We start from the raw sequence: 17,400 nt of genomic DNA, 5'->3' as shown, positions 1-17,400 counted from the left end.
TTTACAATGATCAATAAGCAAATTTACCTTTGCTCTGGAAGTAAACATTTTTATCATCCAAAGTTATAGTTCTACAAAGATCTTTGAAAGGATAGTCCAGAATGAAAAGTAGTTAGTGCCTCTACTTGTTTGAAGGTTCCAACAAGTACCACAGAGTAGAGATTCCTGCAAGTATGGGAACTTATATAAGATGAAATTAACCCTTCTTTCTTCATCTTCCTATTAACCATGTTCAGCTTTTTACAGATCATCAATTTACAGCTGAATAATACAAATTCAACACTCCCTAGTGAAAAGCTTTGAAATTTATAAAAACTTGCCTTTGAATAACTGTCCCATTTTATGTTTTCTCTTTGGGAGCAATATAAAAATGGGTTAGATGGTGCATTCATATTCTAACACTGACATAAGTAATACTGAATAATATTTATTCAGGTCATAGATATTTTAATGTGCATGTTAAAAGTTTGAAAAACATTTAGTTCACATGACAGAGAACACCCAAGAAGTATTGATTTTTTAAACTATTTCTTTTAGCTTACAGATTGCACTGGACCAAAGGAAAATACTTCATGTATTGAGCAAAATAAAGACAATCAGTGTTTTGAAAATGAAACTGACCAAAAGACAAGAGTAAGTGTTAGAGTGTTTTCTTTGTTTCTCTGTTTAATGGGCAAGATAAATCTTACTCTCTGTGAAGTATAATCTAATTTCAGGTTTTGGCCTGCTCAGAATATTGTGTTCACCTGCTACCCTGTTGACATTGGCCTATGTATCATTTTGAGCAGTTGTGTGCTTTCATTATGAGAATTTTGTTTGTGTGGTTTTTTTTTTTTTTTTTTGGTGTAAATTCTAAAGTTGCTAGTAACCACATAACCATTTTGTAAACTACTCTACTTCTCCTTTTCTCTCCTGTCTGGTTCAGGACAGGAGAAAAACCCTTGTATGACTCTTCAAAGTGGCTTTTAAGTTTTATTGGGGGTTTTTGGTAATAGCTTCCTTGAAGCAATCTTAACTCTACTTCAATACTTTTTTGTGATTGTCACCTTGTGTATTTATTCAAGATAGGGAATCAAAATCAATCATCTATAAGGTAATGCTAAACAGATCATATTGCTTTATTTGATGAAATCAAGTACCCGAATTATTGAAAGTACAAATATTTTATTTCCAAGTACAAATATTTTATTAATCAAGAACCTCAGATTTAATTTATTTCTGATCGATTGCCACAAGTTGATCTTTATTTATTATAGCCCAGTGAAATATACAAAGGTTGTATTCTCCATTTCAATGATTAAAACATTAAATTTAATTATGAAAGCAATAAAATAAATCATGATTATTTTTATGAACGTGTATTAAGTATTTAAAGCACACAAAATTCTTTTGGGAGATTATTTTATAAATATTGGCTTTATTGATGCTTCTTGAAATTTGCCTTCAGTGATGTTCCTTCTTGTCTTTTTTCTGAATCTTCTGTTAGCAAGCACAGGCAGTCTTCATTATGGCTCTGTAGGTCTTCATATTCCTTTCAAATATTGGGCAATATGTCTACTCAATGGTAAATATTACCATTTATAACCTGGGCTGTCTTCTGTTAATTGCCAGTTAGTTGAGCCTCTTAATTTTGACTTGATTTTGAGGTCTGAGCAAAGTTCTGAGTTAGCTCCAGTTATGAATTTTCATCATTTGATGTGGGGTTAGGATCGAATGATGAAGAAAGGATTCTTGAGATATTTTATGGTGTAACTTAGTACGTTTATTTAACTAGCATGGGGACAGGGTCTGTGGGGAGAAAGAGCGGCACTTTTGCTATATGAAGCTGGTGGGTATATGCTTAGTGTTTGAGGGGGAGGATATGCAGGAAATACTATATCGTAACTATCTTCTTCAAATTTCTGCTCAGAAAACTATTTTCTCAAGATTTCTCTGGTGCTTGTCATTCAGATCAATTTTAGCTATTGGTGAGATACACAGGCAGTTATGAGTCCCTTTAAGAATGTGGCAGGTAGCACCTATTTAATCTTTAAGAAAAATTTGCAAGCCATACGTCAGCCTTCTGGGCTAAAGGTGAACATTTTTCTGCTTCTATCCCTCATCAGTTAACTGTGAGGAATTCAGTTAAAATAAGAAAGGTTGTATGGTGAATTGTCCTTCCCTTTATAAGGAAACTATGGAATCTAGAGCCAAATTTAACTAGTGAGCAGTTTATGGAATCCCTCTATGAAAGACCATTGTCTGCTCTGCTGAGAAATGTTTTTGTTCAACATGGAATGTGTTACTTAAACTATTTGAAACTGTTATAATATGCTAAATGTATTTCTAGGAAAGGAAGTCATCTAATTTGCTTTGGCAGTATTTTTCTCCAAAAGCAGAGAGAGAGGGTGAATGTCCAGACTAGACTCATGAATACTTAGAAAACAAATTTTTAGACTTCCTGGCTGTCCAAGATGATATTTGTATTCTTGCTTACTGAAAATGAAGTCATCAGTCCTTAGTAGGATACAAATGTGCCAACTGGTCAAGCAGCTAAATTAAATAAGTGCAGCAAATATACTAGAAAAAGTTTTATGTTTTTATCATCGGAAAATATATTGCTAGCCTCTGCTATTTAAACCTTAAACCTTAAAAGCTTCAGTATTTTAATCTTACAGGGTGGTTGTGAGGTTTTAATGAGACCTGAAATGAGCATGGTTAGTACTGCCGGGCAAATAGTAGATTGTTATTCTATGAAATAAATTGCAAGTCTTACATTTATTTTTTTAAGATGGTACACTCTTTACAAATAGTTCTCAGGGTTTTCTTGGATTCATATTTATATTACATCACTAAGTCTATAACATTTTTTTTGCCTAGAAACCATTTGGCCAAGAAGAGGCTCCTGCCTTGATTTATAGTTGTTGCTGTTCAAAATAAGTTCTGATTGAATTATAATATGCACCAGTGAGAATTTCTTAATTATTTTTAAAGTTAATTATATCACAAACAAAATAGTCATGATTATTGTATAAATGTAATATGTTTTTGTAACTACTGTATATAGACAGTTCTTCAAAGGCTATTGACAGTAAACCACAATTTGGAAATCACAGTTGTTTATATCTATTAAATAGTACACTGGACTTTGGTTTCTTCATCTTCATAATTAGGATATTAGATCAGATTATTCCTAAGGATTCTTCCAGATCTAAATTTGAATCATTCTGTGACAGTCAAGAGCAGACAATAAATTTTATTGTATAAATAAAGTTCACTAATAATACAATTAATGTATGTTAGCCAGCAATAGCCAATGAACTCCATGCAAATTTAGACTTATGTGATAGATATGTATACAGAACAATAAACAGGAACATCTTCATTAGGCCACACTAATTTGAGAAAATGTGAACAACCCAACTTGTGGGCCAGTGATTCTTGAAGTATGATTCCCCAAACACCAGCATTCACATCCTTTAAAGACTTGCTAGAAAAGTTAATTCTTGGGGCACTTGGGTGGCTCAGTTGGTTAAGCATCTGACTTATGCTCAGGTCATGATCCTGCGATTTGTGAATAATTCAAGCCCTGCATTGGGCTCTGTGCTGACAGCTCAGAGCCTGGAGCCTGTTTTGGATTCTGTGTCTCCCTCCCTCTCTGTCCCTCCCAGCTCATACTCTGTCTCTCTCTGTTTCTCTCTCAAAAATAAATTAAAAACATTAAAAATATTTTTTAAAAAGTTAGTTCATGGGCTCCACCACAAATCAAGTACATCAGAAGTGCTGGGAGTGAGACCCAGACATCTGTGTTTTAATGAGCCATTCAACTGATTCTTAGGTTTGCTACAATTTGAGAACCACTGCATGAGTAGTAAAACCTCTGGACTTCCCTCAGATGAGTCCCTAGCCATCTTCCTGTCACATAATTTAAACCAGTCAATTTAGGGAAGACCCAGAAAGTGATTCAAGTATTTACAAGGCAATTAAGATAGAAGAAATTACACCATATGTACTGTTTATGTTTCTTGTTTGCATTTCTCATTTGTTGTTGATCTTCCCAAAAACTCTGTGTGCTGATTTTTTATCATCATTCAGAAACATGTTATTATCTGCATTCCTCTTTACTCTCTCTTAGTTGACAGCCTTTGTCCATAGCTTAATTTTTATCAGGCTTCCGGAAGCTGTTTTGTCAAGTGGGAGATGTGTTCCCTAAAAGTATTGATCCATAAGAATTAGAATCAGAAATAATTTTCAATTGCATTCCTAATCTGTGCTCTGGACGGAAACTTTCCCTGTTTTTGTTATACTTTAAGCCAAGTTTCAATATATTTGGAGATGCTTTTGCCATCATTGAGGCTTAAACACGTTCTTTCCAAAGTAGTTTTTTCAATTGCAGACTTGATCTTCCTCTGGTTTAAGGTCTTAAATCATGGTGTTGCCACTTATCATTGGATGTGAAAAACTCTGAAGTTACAAAGGGCAATACAATATTCAAAATTTGTTATAGATATGTTTATCAGAAGTGATGGAATTCTGTAAATCTTCACTGACAGTGCAGAGCCTGTTGGGATTTTTTGTCTTCCTCTCTCTGGCCTTTCCCACTTATTCTCTATCTCTCTCTGTCTCAAAATAAATAAACATTAAAAAAAATGTAGGACAGTGTGATAGAGTGAAAAGAGCAAAAGGTCCACACTCAGAGACCACAGTTTATATTTTGGCTTTGCCACTAATTAGTCATGCACCCTTGAGCAGATTAAATGGCTGGCCTCGTTTTTATTATAAAATGTAGGTAGTGCCTTTCTTATAGGGCTACAATAAGAATCAAATGAAATAAAAAGGACTAAGTATTCTTGTTAATGCTTACATTTGGTGACATGATTGCAAATAAAATGTCTCAAAAATGTTTTGGATAATATTTTAGTTGTTTGGTGTTTTAAATCTAATTTCTTCCCGATTAAAAAAATGTTTCTTTTTGAGAGAGAGGGAGAGAGCATGAGCAGAGGAATAGCAGAAAGAGAGGGAGACAAAGGATCTGAAGCAGGCTCTACACTGTCAGCGCAGAGTCCCATGCAGGGCTTGAACCCACAAAGTGTGAGATCATGACCTGAACCCAAGTTGTATGTTTAAACTGATTGAACCACCCAGGTACCCTAAATCTAATTTCTTAAGCAGAGGACAGATTCTGGCCAATCTCATGAATTAGAACTGGTTGGTAAAGGTACTCACTGGATACTATGCAAATAATGTATAGGGCATAAAATGAGGGTCTCTTTAACAAGAACAGTGAAGTAACCATTTGGAGAAAAATTTGACTATAGAGAACATACCAGACTGGAAAGGAAACATGGTATAAGAGTAGGTCATAAGAGGGTGATGGTCATGGTGGGGGACACTTGTTGGGAGAAGCACTGGGTGTTATATGGAAACTAATTTGACCCGAGAACTTGGGTCATTGTCTTTGTACTCTGATTATTTGGGCATTCTTGGGCAATTCACTTGGCCAGTCTATGCCTCAGTTTCCTAATTTAAAATAATTAGATAATTTATATTTTAATAAAAATTTTAACAAATTTTAAATAAATTATAACACTTTGATAGAATGGGAAAAATATTTATTTTAGAGAATCCCAACATGGACTTAGTTTTTTTCATATTAAAATGTGTCTATTAATGTACTCTGTTAAACACCTGCACATTCTGATTAAGAATAATTTTGCAGCTGAGCTCTATTTCACTATTTACTGTCCTTGCCAATATGTATACGGAAACTTCTTTTCTTTAATGCTCCTCAGCCATGGGAAAGAAAGCTTTTATGTTTTTTGTTTTAGACAATGAGAGCAGACTAGGGATTTTCTTGCCTTTATATGTGTACCTTAGATGCTCTCCATGGTCCTTTTTTAAAAATGGTTCTGAGTTAATCTTCCTGGAGACCTAAATTCAAAAAAAAAAAAAAAGACCCCAAAACACAGAATTATCCATTCCCCCACTTCCACCTCATACCAGCCTCAAGCTCTGCACAGCAAGTCCCACCTACCCGCTGTTTGCCCCTGAGTCTGAAAAAATAAACACAGAATCAGAGGATTAAAAGTAATTTTAATAGTAATTTAGAGCAATGACTCTCCTCAGTTTTAAATAACCTCTACTGCTGCCCTGCAAAAGAGAATCTATCATCTGGAAAGCCTCTAGTTTTAGGATATTTACCACCTCCCAAGGTATTTATTCAATCTGGACAAGTTTAAATATTATGGTGTTATTTTTTAAAAATTAAACTCAGGATATTAAAATTATTTTAGCACTGACTGTATTTTCTCTTTTCTAATGTCAGTGAAAGTAAAGTGGTAAACTACTAAGTATCTGGAATTAATAGGGAATAATCTTTTTCTTAAGAGATACTGTAGTTAACTCTGACTAATTTGGTTTACTAACGTAAAATGTAGAATGTAATTACTTCTCATTTTATGGTTGATGAAGACACTGTGCTTTATCTTTGAGCATCTTGTCCTGCCTCAGGGTCAGTGTTCTGTCTATTAAAGATTAATCACTGGACTTCTGTACTAGCATTGCAGGAGATCAGGTTATTGCATTACTAACTCTGACATTTCATAAAGCAGTTTTAACTAGTCAATCCAAATATTAATATACTGATTTACTACCTGCCTCTAAAGCAACACAAATAACTACAGAAATGATAGTCTCATCATTTGATATCTCTGTGTTTAGGGACTTAGTTTTTGTTTGTTTGTTTTACATATGTTTGAAAACAGCAATGTATATTCTTTGATGGAATAGGGAACATTCATATAACCCGCCCTTAGAACCAAACATTTGAAGTTTATGGTATTTACCACCTGGATAGATGAATTAATAATTTTGAAAGTACAGCAGATCAGCATTATCACAAAAACAGAATGGAACTTGGAGTTAGATGATGTCTTCAATCCTGGTTCATCTGCTCAGTCAGTGGAATGCCCGCCATGCACTGGTTTACCAGCTGAGGAGCTATATAAATTTGAGCAAGTTAATTTTTCTGAGTCTCAGTTTCATCACCTGTAAAATTATACTTAATTCACTGGTTGTAAATACCTAATGAGAATATGTATATGAATGTGTCTAATCACAGCTTGCTAAATAAAAAGTTAATGCCAAATCTGAAAATTATTCTTTATTTTATGTATTTACAAATACCATGGTTAATGTAAATCACATCTTTAGAAACCAAGCTATATTAAAAGTTCTTCCTTGTGATACATCGTATTCATTCATTCAAAAAAATCGTCAGCATCTGCCACACAGCTGGGCACTGTTCTAAACACTGGAGATATAGCCAGGGACAAAACAGATAAACTTCTTGCTCCCAGGAATAAATTTCAAATAGAGGATATGGTAAGATATGAATAAAGAAGATGATTTCAGATTGTGATAGTTGCTATGAAGGAAATAAATAGGATTATTTGATAGAGAATGATGGGAGGGAATGTAATTTAATTAAGGAGGTCAGTTGGGGAAGATTTATAAAGCGCTAACATCTGAGCAGAGACCTGAATGATGAGGAGAAGACAGCTGTGTAAAGACCCAGGGGAAGAGCATTTTAGGCAGAGGGAACAACAAATGCAAGGCCTTGAGGAAGAATGAGAATGAAACACTATATTTGAGGAACAGATAGCAAGTCAGTGTGATGGGATGTAAAATGGGGGACTGTTAGAGGGCAGTTAGTGATACTACAGATATTATTTATGTCAACTTGAAAACAGAATTGCATTTCAGACCAGACAGCTTTCTAGATGTGTGGCCTCTGCCCGACTATTTGGATATCTGGACTCCATTCAACTCATAGCATTGTATAATAGTAGGAAAAATTAAGCCTTTTATGTAATATGCTTGATGTTCAGCAAAATTCATATAAACTTTGTTCTTTTTAGGGGAACAGTTTTTATTGAATGTTTTCATCATTTGTAGTTTACCACTTGTAATTGTCTAAATTTCAGAAGTTGCTTCAAGTTGATGATAATAATAAGGGGAGTGGGACATGGTTATCAATTAGGTATGTTTCAGTTCACTTACATCAGCACAATTGACGATTGTGGGAAAGTAGGTGAATGTGGCAATTTTTGATTCACGCAAGATTCTTGTTTAATTTTTATGTTTCTCTTATAAAGAAAACTACATACTTAACATACACAGAATATACAAACTCCTACCTTTCATAAATCATTTTAGGGGTCCGGTACTATCCCAATATTTTTACATCATGGAAACGGTCTAGAAAAGTCAGTCCTTTTCTAGTTGGTCCTAATTTCCTATTTGCCTCTGGAGAGTTTGAAAATGAGGGCAGGCATTTTGCCATGATCTGCCCGCAGTCTATTTATTTTACTAAGCTAACAAGCTTTGCAGATGTCATTTGTGTGCCTGCTGTCCTGGGTATATGGGGAACAGACAGACGGGATGGAAGTCCATTGTGGGTGGATTTCTTCAGTGATTTCCTTTGGAGCTAATCTTTCTAATGTGGAGGCTATTTCTCTGGGTTGCTCCCAAGGTCCTTATAAATTATAAAGACCTCAGTGTAGAAGCTCAAAGATGTGCCTGTCTTTTTAAGTGGAGGGGGAAATACAATTTGTTTGTAATTGGTTGTACAGAGTCCAGGCTACCTTCTGCTGGAGAAGGCCTTTCAGATCTGTGTCTCACTCTCAGGTTGGACCCAGGGAGGCAGAAACTGTCTCAGGTGAAGTATGAGATGGAAGCACATTGCACTCTGGGATGGAATAACCTAGGTCCTGTATTACATAAGAGGAAGTATCAAGGTTCAGTGTCTTCATCTATAAATCAGGGGTTATATTTCCTTTTAGAAGGGTCTAGTGACCATCAGAGGTAATATGTATAAAGTATCTGCCACAGTACTTCTGATAATAGCACTTGATAAATACAGTCCTTTTTAAAAAAAATTTTAATGTTTATTTATTTTTGAGAGAGAGAAACACAAAGCATGAGTGAAGGAATGGTCAGAGAGAGGGAGACACAGAATCAGTAGCAGGCTCAAGGCTCTGAGCTGTCAGCACAGAGCACAACGTGGGGCTCGCACCCAGGAACTGTGAGATCATGACCAGAGCTGAAGTCGGCCATTTAACTGACTGAGCCACCCAGGTGCCCCACACTTGATAAATATAAATATAATCAATGTAAGTATTTGTATTAGCAAATATCTTTTCATATATACATCAATCTATTACTTTCTTATATAAATAAATGTTACATATATTTTTCTTAAAATGTATGTATATGTATACATATATATATACATACATATATATATATATATATATACACACACAAACAATACTATATGTACATAGAGTACTCAAGTGGACAAAAGATGCATATCATGGGTTTAAAATTCTCTTATCAAGATAAAAATGGCCTAACTGAAGCTGTGATCATTCTTTTATTCCTAAAATATTTATTTTGTGCCTCTTAAGTGTAGGTACCATGCTAGGTGGCAGAGATATGCATTATATTTGTCTGCAAAGGGCTTAGATTCTAGGAGAATAAGCCCAGGATATATTTCACCACTAGAGTTTAATTTCATCCTGTTGGAGACAAACAAAATAAAGAAATGCTTGTAAATGGTTGAAGTGCAGGCTTAGTGCAAGAAATTTATAAAAGTAATTTTCTGATCTCAAATTTCCAATGGTAGATTTTACTAAGAATCAATATGTTCCTGGATTTGTATCCTTAACCTTAAGGAGTATCAGGTAAAACAATTTTCAGGCTGTGGCTTTATATCTTGCCAAACACGTCACGTGGAGTCACAGGCCCAATTGAGTGCTCTGTTTGTAAAAAAAAAAAAAATGCTTCAAGCTGATGCCTTGTTAATTTAAAAAATAAAAAGAATGATTCCCTTGAGACAAAGGAGTGGATTACCTTCTGTCATCTTTACATCTGAGGAAAATCAATGGAGAGCCAGGTATACACAAAGTAGAGTGCTGCATCCTAAATGGAACCACACTTCAAAATGTTAGCTAGTTTCTTTGGTCTAACCATACAAACGTTACCCAATTAATCACATGTGGTAAACAAGACCTAATGAGTTTACAATATGTATATTCCATGTGCTTTTATATCACATTTATACTCAACATTATATGAATGATGTTCTTTTTTTTCCACAGAGATTGCATGTTGTTTGTAAAATGTCTGCTCTAAAGTGCTTTTATTTAATGGAAACCTATTGGATGTGCTCATATAACCTGATTGCATAAAGATGAAAGACATTATTGATTCACTTCTTTTTCACATATAAAGTGTGCATAATATTCTTCTTCCTCACAACTTCTATCTAATCTAGTGAGTCCTTTTTTTTAGTATAGTTTATTGTCAAGTTGGTTTCCATATAACACCCAGTGCTCATCACAAGTGCCCTCCTCCATGCCCTTTACCCATTTTCCCCTATTCTCCATCCCGCATCAGCCCTCAGTTTGTTCTTAGTTTGTTAAGAGTCTTATGGTTGCCTCTCTCCCTCTCTTTAACCTCCCATATGGTCCTGTTAAGTTTCTCCTGTTCCTAGTGGGTCCTTCTTAAACTCAGTTCAAGGTTCCTCTCTGGAAAGCTCTCCCTGGCTACCCCATTCTGGATTAAATGCCTCTATGTTGTGATTCTCAAATACCCTAAGTGCTTGCTGTATGGTCCTAGTTGATACCTTTGTAGGTGGGGATTCTGCCAGCTTTTGCTCATCCGTCTGTCCACACATAAGTACATTGTCCAGTACCTTTGTTGAATGAATGAGATACTGGAGCAGACAAAGGGAATATAGAGTCAAAACTTCCATTAAGGAGCTCATGATCTAATAGGTGACAGAGGCATTAATCCAAAAATCATATAGTGAGCCCTTAACAAACATGTTGGATGCATGACTTAGTAAGTGTATATGGTATGGTGGAAGTTATGCTAGATGAATTGCCTTTATTTTAAAGGTCTTTGTAGTTTGCAGTTCTTTGAGCTGTGATTAGCTAGGTCAGAAGAGAAGTCAAGCTTCCTCTGCTAGTTTGTCTATATCTTAGCTATCTCTTTTCTGGGGAAATGGGTGTAGTTCCAAAAGTACCTTTTATCAAAGGGATACCTTGTAAAATACCTATCTTATGCAGCTATAAGTTTACTTACTCTCCTATTCCTGATTCCTGTTTTTGTTCTGACCATGACTAACAAAGCTTTGGATTTGCAGTAAGTTTTTAGGTATCTGTCCTGGGAAGTCATTTAAATTTTCAAGGTGGTAAGAAGGTCACAAGTGCTTTGTCAAATTTAAAGTGCTATAGGAACATAAAGCCTAATGAATTTGAAGATGACTATAACAATCATTATCAATTGCATATTAGATGCCTTGTTTGTGTTATAGAAACACTAATACCTAGGAATGCTCAAACATAATATTATGTATATTAAGAGGCAAGCTTAGGAAGTAATGAATTAAATTATGATGGTGTAATAAATGAGGAAAAGGGTAAGTAGGCAAAATGATGCTTTTTTAACCTTTTGAAACCATAAGACAGTCAACTAATTGAATGGATCAAAACATGTCCATTCATATGTCTAACTTGTGTTATTTAACTTGAAAATTATCTAAAGATTATTATACCATTAGGATAACAGTTTTTTTAATCTATAAACAATTTTTTGAGCCACCATTTTTTCTTTGCTCCTTTGAACACATATCTAATTTTTATGAACTTTAAGATGTTTTAAAAATCCTTAGAAAAGTGCTCTCATTTTGATAGAATAATGGCATGTCAGTTTCTGAGACACTCATCTATTTGGCAATCAAGAAGATATCAAGGTTAGAACCTGAATAATTCATGAAAGGTGGATGAGTTTTACATGTTCATCCTTTTCTCAAATTGTTCATTGTAGAAAATATATTTTCTATAAAAAATGAGAGGGGGTATGCAGTAGGTGGGGAATGGTCTATGGGTATCTTAAAGAGGTAATCAGTGTGTATAGGTCCTTAGATATTTCTTCTTGTTGCTCTCAATGATCCAGGTAAGTATATGTTTTCTTCTGGTGTGAGGGAGGCATAGATTTTCCATTTTCATTGGTCAGGTGGTGCTTTCCATTCTGTCATTCACTTTCTCTCTCCCTAATCCCCCACCCCCTCCCTCTGCACCCCTGTTTCTTTCTGTTGTGAGACCATGTGTTGTTGCCTATTTGTCTAAGAGAATGAAGGAGGAATCTTTTATTATCCAGAGTGATGTTGTTGAGTACCTCAAAGGCAGTCTGTGTGGCCATTTCACCAGAAACTAGGGAGGGATTTAAGGATAGAGGGAAGGTTAATCATCTGGCCGTTAAAATGCTGCAGAAGGGAACACAAAGCTCTGCCCACGTAATAAGTGCCTGTAGGCAGCCCGTGAGGAGAGAAAAGTTTGGGAAAGAGCTCATTTTTGTCTCTCAGAATGTGGAACTTTTGTAAACACATTGGAACCTCCTGTCACCCCAATTTTATAATACAGTTATTTCTTTAAATATTTAGGTTGTTTGTGTATCCACATACGTCAGTAACCACACAAATAGGTCCAGAAATAAAAGAAGAAAATTCGATGTGTTCTAAATTACACTATCAAATCCAGTTTTTAATGTCCCTGGCCCGCTTTCCTTTTCCAGCTGTTAGTCATTTGTAAGAAGCTGCCCTTGTAAATTGCAAGTGAGTTGGGATGTGATGTATTCAGCCCTGCATGCACCGTAGCTTTTCAGTCATGTCTTTCGAGTCATTTAGACTCCCGGGAATCATGTTCATAATAAATAGCTTTTTATTATCCAAAGCCGCTGTTCTGGCAGCCAAACGACAGCCCTATGATAGATGGGCCGGGTAGTTTTTGTGTTGTGCTTACTCAGAGTTGTTAGTAGGAAAGACGAAGGCAGCAAAGGGGAGACTTTGGCAAAGCAGCTCTTATGGGTATACTGAAGCCGCAGATCAGAATTCAGAAACAAGAACGAGAGCTGAAATGTGATTCTCTGGTGCTTGGTGTTACATTCCTCTCCACGATAGACTGTGCGGGGCACTCACAGGAGCCTTGTTCTGATCTCCGAATCCACTAAAGGACCATGCTGCCGCGGAGCCCAGCAAGCCACCGGGAAGTTTTGCCGGAGCTGATTTCTAGGGGATTTTCTGGTGCCTAAGAGAATCCTGCTGGCTTTGAGCTGTATGGAGGAGGGCTCCAGTTTCACATGAGGGCCCCCTTGGAAAAGCCGTCTGTGCAGAATCCAGGCTCTGCTTCTCTCTGTGTGCTATTTATCAAAAGGCTTTTCTCACCTTTGCTGATTTGCTGGTGTGATTTCCATGTACTGAGTCCTGTGTAGGGATCCAGGATGGATTGCCTGTGCATTGTCACCACAAAGGTAGGATAGGAAACAGGGCTGTTGTGTGCAGCATTTTTCTATTATTATTCTGGTCCTGTAATTAACCAGCTCTGGTAGGTGCTGCTAGTTCATGAGATAAAATGATTAGTATAATGTACTTTGCTGGGCATTTTGTTCCCCGTGAGGGTCTGAGGGTCCTATCCTTATTTGATTTCAACTTCTTATAGTGATATTGTGTGTTTGTGCAAATGAAAGGAGAATTTGCCTGTGTTTTTATGGAAGGATTTGCTTTTGCCTCTATTTATAGCTCAATATTAAAATATCTGTAGTAGTAGTGTAGCTTACACATCATTTTAACAAAACATATCAGGGTAGTCTTTCTGAGTATGATAATTAGCTTTTCATTTAAAAACCATGTCTTCTATGCTTGAAGAAGCCAATCAGCTTTACTATGGCTTGACATATTGTTTCTGATTGGAGAATTCTGATATTCTGCATTTTAGTGAATTTTTTTAAAGGAAAAAAAATCCTTAGGCCCTGGTTTAAAGCAAACAAACAAACACAATTTTTAATGTCGAACTGATTCTATTTTGATTAGAGGCAAATGAAATATTTGTGTTATCAGAAATAGAAATAAAAGTGGGAGTGGAATAAAGTCAATAGGCATTTCTATTATGGAATTATAGAAAAAAACTAAAAATTTTAAATGAATTTTATTTTATTCTGTCATCAATTCTAAATAAGGTATTTAAATTTTATTAATGCTGGTTATTTGAATAGAAGTTACTATTATTTTTAGAAAACAACTAACTAAAACATACTTTTTCATTAGCCTACTTTTTATTTTGTATATCAGCACACCATGAGTTAGTTTGAGCTATATCTTTTAGTAACTGACATCGATTAGATACCCATTAAACATGACAAAATAAATAGCTTAGTACATAAGACTCATTAAGTGTATACTTCCTGTTGTGATCTCCTTTTACCAGTAAAGAAAAGATTATTTGATTTTTGAATCCACAAGCCAAGTTCTTCATAGTGTGACCTTAAATATTATACTTTTCTAGATTATATTTCATAGAATCTTAATGGATATCTACCTGTAGGGCATAGTATCACATAGCAGGTTCATTGATGTTAATAGATATGACGTCTAAAAACTTCTGGTTGGATTAGTTGACCTGGCCTCAAAGTTACATTAAATACCTTATTTTACTTTTAAAAGCTACCAAGCATATCATTCAGTTTTTCCAGCTAAGTCGGTAAAAATAAACTAAAATTTATTTTAAGGTATTTATTTATTTTGAGAGAGAGAGAGAGAGAGAGAGAGAGAGAGAAAACACAAGAGCATATGTGAGCAGGGGAGGGACGGAGAGAGAAGAGGAGAGAGAGAATCCCAAGAAGACTCTGCACTGTTAGCTCAGAGCCCAACATGGGGCTCAAACACACCAACAGTGAGATCATGATCTGAGCCTAAATCGAGAGTTGGACACCTAACCGACTGAGCCACTTAGGTGTCCCTAAACTAAGATATTTTTTCAATGCTAGATGGGAAATTTTATTTCCATATGTAACCTAGGAAAGGATATAGTCTTTTAAACATTTTTTACTTTTACTGAGGCGTTATACTTAGTGTTACTTTTCTTGAGTGAATACAATCAGTTCCCACTTATATGTGTTTCTCAATTATTCCCAAATCATAATAATTGCAGGTACTGTGAAACATAATTAGTACTTTAAAAACAGATTATAAAAAGTTATTAATTATAACCCCAAACTGTAATCTGTTGCATTGAACAATTTAAATCAGCATTGAAATCTAAGTTTCCTCAATTTGGAGAACGTAATCTTAATTAAAAAACTTTATATTCTCTTAACAAAATATTAATGACCACAGTACAAATGAAAAAATATTCTTTCTCTTCTTTAAATGCTCTATCAGACATAAATGTCATATTCCAGTATTTTGATTTATTTATCATATATATGATACAACTCAACAGAACAAATACCCATGTGAGAATTTGTGAATTTTCTAAATTATATTCATGAATGTTTCTAGGGTGGCATATACATAATCTTTCTATGACAATCATACTTACAACAAAGTTATATTATGATGTTGGTAAATAGTGCATGATTGATTTAAAAGCTCACATGAGTGAGGAAACTTCCTCGATAACTTCAGATCCCAAATCCTGTCTACCTTACCCACACCGTTGGTTTTTCTTTTTTCCAGTGGCTGTGCACTTGGGTTGTCCTTGCTCCCTCTTTCTTGGGACTCTGATAGGAAACCTGCCAACAATTAGAAATTTTAATTCTATATTAATTCAACTTCCATCTCTTTCTTTTTCAGCAATTAGTCTACCTTCTAGCTGCTCTGGCCAAGATACTTACTTTCTTCAAGTCTTGCTTTAAAGCAGCTTTGTGTGACACTGGAACTCCTTTTTTTTTTTTCTTCTAAGATTTTATTTGAATTTCAGTTAGTTAACATATTGTGTAGTATTGGCTTCAGGAGTAGAATTTAGTGGTTCATCACTTATGTATTATACCAGGTACTCATCCTTAACTTAACAAGTGCCCTCCTTAATTCCCATTACCTATTTAGCCCATCCCCTCCCAGGAACTCTCAAACTATTCTTTGCATTTCAGAATCTCTAATGCTTTGTTTCCCTTTGTTTTTATCTTATTTTATTTTTCCTTCCCTTCCTCTGTTCACCACTTTGTTTCTTAAATTACACATAGTAGTGGAATCATGTGGTATTTGTCATAATATATTCTAGTTATATCCACATTGTTCATTCTTTTTGATGGCTGAGTAATATTTTATCATATTTATGTATATACCACAACTTCTTTATCCATTCACCAGTCAATGGACATTTTGGTTCTTTCTATAACTTGGCTATTGTTGATGGTGCCACTATAACTATTGAGGTGCATGCATACCTTTGAATCTGTATTTTTGTATCCTTTGGATAAATATCTAGTAGTGCAAATTGCTGAGTCATATGGGAGTTCTATTTTCCATTATTTGAAGTACCTCTACTCTGTTTTCCAGAATGGTGGCACCAGTTTGCATTCCCACCATTAGTGCATGAGGGATCCCCTTTCTCCATATGCTCTCCAACATCTATGGTTGCCTGAGTTGTTAATTTTAGCCATTCTGACACGTGTGAGATGATATCTCATTGTGGTTTTGATTTGTATTTCTGAAGGTAACTGATATTGAGCATTTTTTCATGTGTCAGCCATTTGTATGTCTTCTTTGGGGAATTGTCTTTTCATGTCTTCTGCCCATTTCTTAACTGAATTATTTATTTTTTAGGTGTTGAATTAGGTAAGCTTATACATTTTGGATAGTAGCAATTTTTCTGATACACCATGTGCAAGTATCCTCTCTCATTCGGTAGGTTGCCTTTGAGTTTTTTTTATTGTTTTCTTGGCTGTGCAGAAGCTTTATATCTTGATGAGACCCCAATAGTTCATTTTTGCTTTTGTTTTCCTTGCCTCCCGAGACATGTCTAGTAAGAAGTTTCACCAGCAGAGGTTAGAGAGATTGCAGCTTGTGTTCCTCTCTAGGATTTTGATGGTTTCCTGTCTCACATTTAGGTCTTTCATTATTTTGAATTTACTTTTGTTTATGGTATATGAAAGTGGTCCAGTTTCATTCTTCTGCATGTTGCCATCCAGTTTTCCCATCGCCATTTGTTGTTGAGACTTCTTCTATTGGATATTCTTTTCTGCTTTGTGGAAGATGAATTGAACAGTTGTAGGTCCATTTCTGGGTTCTCTCTTCTGTTCCGGTGATTCATGTTTTTGTGCCAATATCATACTGTCTTGATGATTACAGCTTTGTAATACAGCTTGAAGTCCGGAATTGTGATGCCTCCCTCTTTGCTTTCTTTTTCAACATTACTTTGGCTGTTTGTGGTCTTTTGTAGTTCCATACACATTTTAGAATTATTTGTTCTAGCTCCGTGAAACATGATTGTATTATTTTGATGGGGATTGCACTGAATATGTAGATTGCTTTGTGTAGTATAGACATTTTAACAATATTTGTTCTTCCAATGAGAC

General features: G+C 35.3%; 1 protein-coding gene across 2 annotated transcripts in view; it reads left to right on the top strand.

Annotated features, from left to right (window-relative positions):
- DLG2 (discs large MAGUK scaffold protein 2) overlaps positions 1–17,400 on the top strand; it is a 1,964,578-nt gene that overhangs the window by 414,215 nt on the left and 1,532,963 nt on the right. Inside the window, exon 4 of one of the 2 annotated variants that reach the window (XM_029956387.1) lies at positions 538–633. In XM_029956387.1, coding sequence (XP_029812247.1) covers positions 538–633 — 96 coding nt within the window. Of the gene's footprint in view, positions 1–537; positions 634–13,224; positions 13,357–17,400 lie in introns of those variants that run through there. The other variant, XM_029956381.1, reaches the window with a different exon arrangement.

This window comes from Suricata suricatta, chromosome 11, assembly GCF_006229205.1.
Source record: "Suricata suricatta isolate VVHF042 chromosome 11, meerkat_22Aug2017_6uvM2_HiC, whole genome shotgun sequence".
NCBI lineage: Eukaryota > Metazoa > Chordata > Mammalia > Carnivora > Herpestidae > Suricata > Suricata suricatta.
This window is presented reverse-complemented; position numbering and strand designations above follow the sequence as displayed.